Source organism: Limulus polyphemus, unplaced genomic scaffold, assembly GCF_000517525.1.
Source record: "Limulus polyphemus unplaced genomic scaffold, Limulus_polyphemus-2.1.2 Scaffold13079, whole genome shotgun sequence".
NCBI classification, from domain to species: domain Eukaryota; kingdom Metazoa; phylum Arthropoda; class Merostomata; order Xiphosura; family Limulidae; genus Limulus; species Limulus polyphemus.
In genome coordinates, this window is record NW_013678689.1 from 1,843 (window position 1) to 9,046 (window position 7,204).

The following is a 7,204-nucleotide window of genomic DNA, read 5'->3' on the forward strand; positions in this document are numbered from 1 at the left end:
ACATTGAAAACTGACTTTACAGCATTTGAAACGTGGTCGTTACTGACATTGAAAACTGGTTTTACAGCTTTTAGTTACCTTGAGACGTGGTTACTGACATTGAAAACTGACTTTACAGCATTTAGCTACTTTTAATATACTGTATTTTATCCTTACTAGCAGAAACACCACCCTACGGGCAGCTGTTTGTGCTAGTATTTAGTATTGGTTTGGTTTTGAATTTTGCGCAAAGCTAGACGAGAGATATCTGCGCTAGCCTTCCCTAATCTAGCAGCGAAAGACTAGAGAGAAGGCAGCTAGTCATCACCACCCACCGCCAACCCTTGGGCTACTCTTTTAGCAACGAATAGTGGGATCGGCCGACACATAATAACGCCCCATGGCTGAAAGGGCGAGCATGTTTGGTGGGACGGGGATTCGAACCCACGACCCACAGATTGTGAGTAGAGCGCCCCCTAACCACCTGGCCATGCCAGGCTAACGCCCCATGGCTGAAAGGGTGAGCATGTTTGGTGGGACGGGGATTCGAACCCACGACCCACAGATTGTGAGTAGAGCGCCCTAACCACCTGGCCATGCCAGGCTCAGTATTTAGAAATCGTAGTATTCATACGTCATTGTAAAATGTGAACATGTTCTAAAAAAGTTTTTTTTTTCTGGGAAGTACTGCACGGGAAGATTGTTCGGGTTGTGCTCTTTAGTCATATGGCACTTATTGCATCAAATGATTGAATATATAATCAAAAAGTCGTGACAAACAGTTTTACGTACCTTGTGTGAAGCCCAGAAGAAATATTAAATAAATTATACTAAATCGGAAAATGTCCCCAACCAGCATGTTGTAAATCATGGTGACAAATGGTCCTGTCAGTTTAACAGCCCTGCAAGAAGAAATATTCAGAATCAACCATGTTCAAACAAGTGAATTCACAATGTACATATACTGTAATAAACAGTCTGGAAGAACAGGGAGGAAGTCGTAATCTACCACGTTCAAACAGTTCAGTTTCTGTTCTTCATATACTGTTATATTCAGTCTGAAAGAACAGGAAGGAAGTCAGAATCTACCACGTTCAAACAGTTCAGTTTCTGTTCTTCATATACTGTTATATTTAGTCTGAAAGAACAGGAAGGAAGTCAGAATCTACCACGTTCAAACAGTTCAGTTTCTGTTCTTCACATACTGTAATATATTGTCTGAAAGAACAGGAAGGAAGTCAGAATCTACCACGTTCAAACAGTTCAGTTTCTGTTCTTCATATACTGTTATATATTGTCTGAAAGAACAGGAAGGAAGTCAGAATCTACCATGGGAGGGCTAGCGCAGAAATTCAAATCAAACCAAACTTACCCAGCAAAGAATATAAGGAAAAACCAGGAACTTGGTATTGCTATGATAAGCAGGAGGTCCTCAATGAGTCGTTGTTCTGCTAAGCGAAAAGGGACACACAGCATCACCAAGACGTTGGCTAAGAGGAAAACGGCTTTGGAAGGGTTGCCACTCTGAGAAGGAAATTGTTGATGTTATAACTTGGATCACATATTCCATACAACAAACAATTAAACTAATTCTAATCATTTGTAATCAAACACAGTTGAAAATTAATTTCATTGTTATCAAATGGGAGATTTTTGTACTTCACAATAAACCTACCTTGAGGCCTTTTCCTGGTTTGCTCCGTATATCACAATGTTAACGAAAGAAAGCAGATCTGATATTATTCCAACTACATTACATCGACATCTGTCCTGTGTGTATAGAAAATGATTACTTAATTTATCATACTGTTAAAATCACTGAATAAACTAATTTCATTAACTTTTAACTTACCAAACTGAAAAGGAAGCCCAGAAGTCCTTGTGCTTTGATTTCCTCCCCCTGTTGGAAGACAACAAAACTAACTGCACCTAGACAGGTTCCAAACTCTGCAGTGTATCGGCACTGGGGAAACCAGGAGTAGATACATATGCTACATGTTATTAGATTTTGAACAACTATTATCTACATTATTTCAATTTGTACTTTGATTCTAAACTATAGTAACTAATTAACAGTAAGGTGAATTGGACTTTTTATGGCTAAACTTGTGCTAAATCTGTGACTTCATAGAGAAAATTATAACGTCATCCTTAACTGTTAGGTAGTCTTAACTGTCCTATCCCTGATTCTTAACAGTCTTATCTCTGGTTATTAGGTGGCCTTAATATTCGTGTAACTGACTCTAATATAGTCTTAACTGTCTTATACCTGATTGTAAATTAGTCTTAACTGTCCTATCCCTGATCGTTAGGTAGTCTTAACTGTCCTATCCCTGATTGTAAATTAGTCTTAACTGTCCTATCCCTGATTGTAAGTTAGTCTTAACTGTCATATCCCTGATAGTGATAGTAAGTTGGTTTTAACTGTCATATCCCTGATAGTGATAGTAAATTGGTCTTAACTGTCCTATCCCTGATTGTTAGGTAGTCTTAACTGTCCTATCCCTGATTGTAAATTAGTCTTAACTGTCCTATCCCTGATTGTAAGTTAGCCTTAATTGTCCTATCCCTGACTGTAAGTTAGTCTTAACTGTCATGTCCCTGATAGTTATAATAAGTTGGTCTTAACTGTCACATCCCTGATAGTGATAGTAAGTTGGTCTTAACTGTCCTATCCCTGATAGTGATAGTAAGTTGGTCTTAACTTCCTATCCCTGATAGTGATAGTAAGTTGGTCTTAACTTCCTATCCCTGATCGTTAGTTAGCCTCAGTGGTCGTATAATCGATTATGAGTTAGTCTTAAAATACTTTTCTTTTAATGTTAAGGTGCTCTTATCTCTGGCTCTTGAGTAGCCTTAACTGTCCTATCCCTAAGTGTTGGATATCCTGAAAGATCTGAGAAATACTACATCACGTATGAAACTAGGAACGCTGGCGTTGAATACGTAAGTTTAATATATTTAAAACAGGGAAGTGTGAAAGCAAAAGACAAGTGTGATATTTCTGAGAGCAGTAAAAGGATTTCTAAAAAATATAATGTTTTCTAAAGCATCTGATATTCACAGAACTACCCCAGGGGATCTAAAGCATCTGATATTCACACAACTAACCACAGGGGATCTAAAGCATCTGATATTCACAGAACTACCCCAGGGGATCTAAAGCATCTGATATTCATACAACTAACCACAGGGGATCTAAAGCATCTGATATTCACAGAACTACCCCAGGGGATCTAAAGCATCTGATATTCATACAACTATCCCAAAGGATCTAAAGCATCTGATATTCACACAACTGACCACAGGGGATCAAAGCATCTGATATTCACACAACTAACCCCAGGGGATCTAAAGCAGCGGACATTCACACAACTACCCCAAAGGATCTAAAGCATCTGATATTCACACAACTAACCACATGGGATGTAAAGCATCTGATATTCACACAACTAACCACAGGGGATCTAAAGCATCTGATATTCGCACAACTAACCACAGGGGATCTACAGCATCTGATATTCACACAACTAGCCCCAGAAGATCTAAAGCAGCTGATATTCACACAACTACCCCAGGGGATCTAAAGCAGCGGATATTCACACAACTAACCCCAGGAGATCTAAAGCAGCGGATATTCACACAACTAACCCCAGGAGATCTAAAGCAGCGGATATTCACACAACTACCCCAAAGGATCTAAAGCATCTGATATTCACACAACTACCCCTGGGGATCAAAAGCAGCGGATATTCACACAACTACCCCAAAGGATCTAAAGTATCTGTTATTCACACAACTACCCCAGGGGATCTAAAGCAGCTGATATTCACACAACTACCCCAGGGGATCTAAAGCAGTTTATATTCACACAACTACCCCAGGGGATCTAAAGCAGCTGATATTCACACAACTACCGCAGGGGATCTAAAGCAGCTGATATTCACACAACTACCCCAGGGGATCTAAAGCAGCTGATATTCACACAACTACTCCAGGGGATCTAAAGCAGCTGATATTCACACAACTACCCCAGGGGATCTAAAGCAGCTGATATTCACACAATTACCCCAGGGGATCGTATTTGTCAATGTAAAGACAAGGTGTAATTGAAAACATATCAATGTAGGTAAAGATCGCCTTTGACAAGTAAATTAGGATCGAGTGTGACACTAAGTTAAGACTGCTTCAACACTAAGTTAAGACTGCTTCAACACTAAGTTAAGACTGCTTCAACACTAAGTTAGGTATGCTTCAACACTAAGTTAGGTCTGCTTCAACACTAAGTTAAGTCTGCTTCAACACTAAGTTAAGACTGCTTCAACACTAAGTTAGGTCTGCTTCAACACTAAGTTAGGTCTGCTTCAACACTAAGTTAAGACTGCTTCAACACTAAGTTAAGACTGCTTCAACACTAAGTTAAGACTGCTTCAACACTAAGTTAGGTCTGCTTCAACACTAAGTTAAGACTGCTTCAACACTAAGTTAAGACTGCTTCAACACTAAGTTAGGTCTGCTTCAACACTAAGTTAAGACTGTTTCAACACTAACTTATAGGATCTTCATTGATATTAACTTAAGGTCAATAAGGTAAGATCGTTTTTGAAATTAAAATTGAAAGATTTTTTAAACGGGAAAATATGTAAATATTCAGTTTAATTTTACTCAGGCAGGATATATTGTCGATTCCTTTTTTATCATTAGATAAAAATTAACCTTATCGTCCTTATTAAAGATAACATAAACAAAATAATCACAATTATTAATTGTTAGAATTTAAATATTGAAATAGAAGCTGTCTTAACCCTAAGGAAGCTGTGAGAACACAATAGACTAGTTTAAATAATGGAAATAGAAGCTGTCTTAACACCAAGGAAGCTGTGAGAATACAATAGACTAGTTTAAATAATGAAATAGAAGCTGTCTTAACCACAAGGAAGCTGTGAGAACACAATAGACTAATTTAAATAATGAAATAGAAGCTGTCTTAACTCTAAGGAAGCTGTGAGAACAAAATAGACTAGTTTAAATAATGAAATAGAAGCTGTCTTAACTCTAAGGAAGCTGTGAGAACACAATAGACTAGTTTAAATAATGAAATAGAAGCTGTCTTAACCCCAAGAAAGCTGTAAGAACACAATAGACTAGTTTAAATAATGAAATAGAAGCTGTCTTAACCCTAAAGAAGCTGTGAGAACACAATAGACTAGTTTAAATAATGAAATAGAAGCTGTCTTAACCCTAAAGAAGCTGCGACAACACAATAGACTAGTTTAAATAATGAAATAGAAGCTGTCTTAACCCTAAGGAAGCTGCGACAACACAATAGACTAGTTTAAATAATGAAATAGAAGCTGTCTTAACCACAAGGAAGCTGTAAGAATACAATAGACTAGTTTAAATAATGAAATAGAAGCTGTCTTAACCCCAAGGAAGCTGTAAGAACAAAATAGACTAGTTTAAATAATGAAATAGAAGCTGTCTTAACTCTAAGGAAGCTGTGAGAATACAATAGACTAGTTTAAATAATGAAATAGAAGCTGTCTTAACTCTAAGGAAGCTGTGAGAATACAATAGACTAGTTTAAATAATGAAATAGAAGCTGTCTTAACCCTAAGGAAGCTGTGAGAGTACAATAGACGAGTTTCTCACGATATTCCTGCTCTGTCGACCGAAATAAACCTGCTAGGTTGTAAATAACTTGTTATACTTCCGTTTGCTGCTATATTAAAGTTGTATCCTAGTCTTACAGTATTCCCTACAGGCTCACTTGAAACGATTTCTCTCCAACCCTTAAATCAATTTTAAAAAATTGCTATTGTTTAAAACTGGATGTCTTGTATCTATGTTAGAGGCTTCTCTCTTCATGGTAACGTGTGTAATAGAGATGGTAACATGGCTGGTTATATAAGCTACAGTAGAACTGCTGTATTACGAGCTTGATTTTAATATTTAACGACTTTATCACCTTCGTTTTAACAAAGTGAAATATGTGTTTAGTATATACGTTTGTCTTACAGTCCTTGTTACCATAGTTACCCTCTTGTAATATTACTTACGATTGAACGTGCGTCTGTACCGAACAACCCTTCCGCTGGTGGAGGGCGAAGATACACTGCCATGCTAAGAGCGATAAGGTGGAGAAAAGTAATAGCCAGCCTCTTTAAGAACTCATTCTGAAATAAAGACATAATTAAATAAATTACACAACTTTCTTCGTTTTAGTGGTGATTAGAACAAATAACTAATAATTTTAGGTATTCAGTGAGTTTATAAAACATTTGATTATAGGTTATCTTGGTAAGATTAAGTGTTCAGTGAGTTTATAAGACATTTTATTATAGATTATCTTGGTAAGATTAAGTGTTCAGTGAGTTTATAAAACATTTGATTATAGGTTATCCTGGTAAGATTAAGTGTTCAGTGAGTTTATAAGACATTTGATTATAGATTATCTTGGTAAGATTAAGTGTTCAGTTAGTTTATAAAACATTTGATTATAGATTATCCTGGTAAGATTAAGTGTTCAGTGAGTTTATAAGACATTTGATTATAGATTATCTTGGTAAGATTAAGTGTTCAGTGAGATTATAAAACATTTGATTATAGATTATCCTGGTAAGATTAAGTGTTCAGTGAGTTTATAAGACATTTTATTATAGAGTATCTTGGTAAGATTAAGTGTTCAGTGAGTTTATGAAACATTTGATTATAGAGTATCTTGGTAAGATTAAGTGTTCAGTGAGTTTATAAGACATTTGATTATAGAGTATCTTGGTAAGATTAAGTGTTCAGTGAGTTTATAAAACATTTCATTATAGATTATCCTGGGAAGATTAAGTGTTCAGTGAGTTTATAAGACATTTGATTATAGATTATCTGGTAAGATTAAGTGTTCAGTGAGTTTATAAGACATCTTATTATAGATTATCCTGGTAAGATTAAGTGTTCAGTGAGTTTATAAGACATTTGATTATAGATTATCTTGGTAAGATTAAGTGTTCAGTGAGTTTATAAAACATTTGATTATAGAGTATCTTGGTAAGATTAAGTGTTCAGTGAGTTTATAAGACATTTGATTATAGATTATCTTGGTAAGATTAAGTGTTCAGTGAGTTTATAAAACATTTGATTATAGATTATCTTGGTAAGATTAAGTGTTCAGTGAGTTTATAAAACATTTGATTATAGATTATCTTGGTTAGATTAAGTGTTCAGTGAGTTT

At 36.0% G+C, this 7,204-nt stretch overlaps 1 protein-coding gene across 1 annotated transcript in view; it reads right to left on the reverse strand.

Moving 5' to 3' along the window:
• The window catches only part of LOC111084049 (transient receptor potential cation channel subfamily V member 5-like), a gene marked incomplete at both ends in the record, with an annotated part of 7,329 nt that extends 1,174 nt beyond the window's left edge, over positions 1-6,155 (reverse strand). Inside the window, 4 exons of the mRNA XM_022380827.1 lie at positions 772-881; positions 1,352-1,503; positions 1,832-1,942; positions 6,039-6,155. Of these exons, the coding sequence (XP_022236535.1) occupies positions 772-881; positions 1,352-1,503; positions 1,832-1,942; positions 6,039-6,155 (490 nt within the window). The remainder of the gene's footprint in view (positions 1-771; positions 882-1,351; positions 1,504-1,831; positions 1,943-6,038) is intronic.
• Between the last annotated feature and the right edge of the window lie 1,049 nt (positions 6,156-7,204).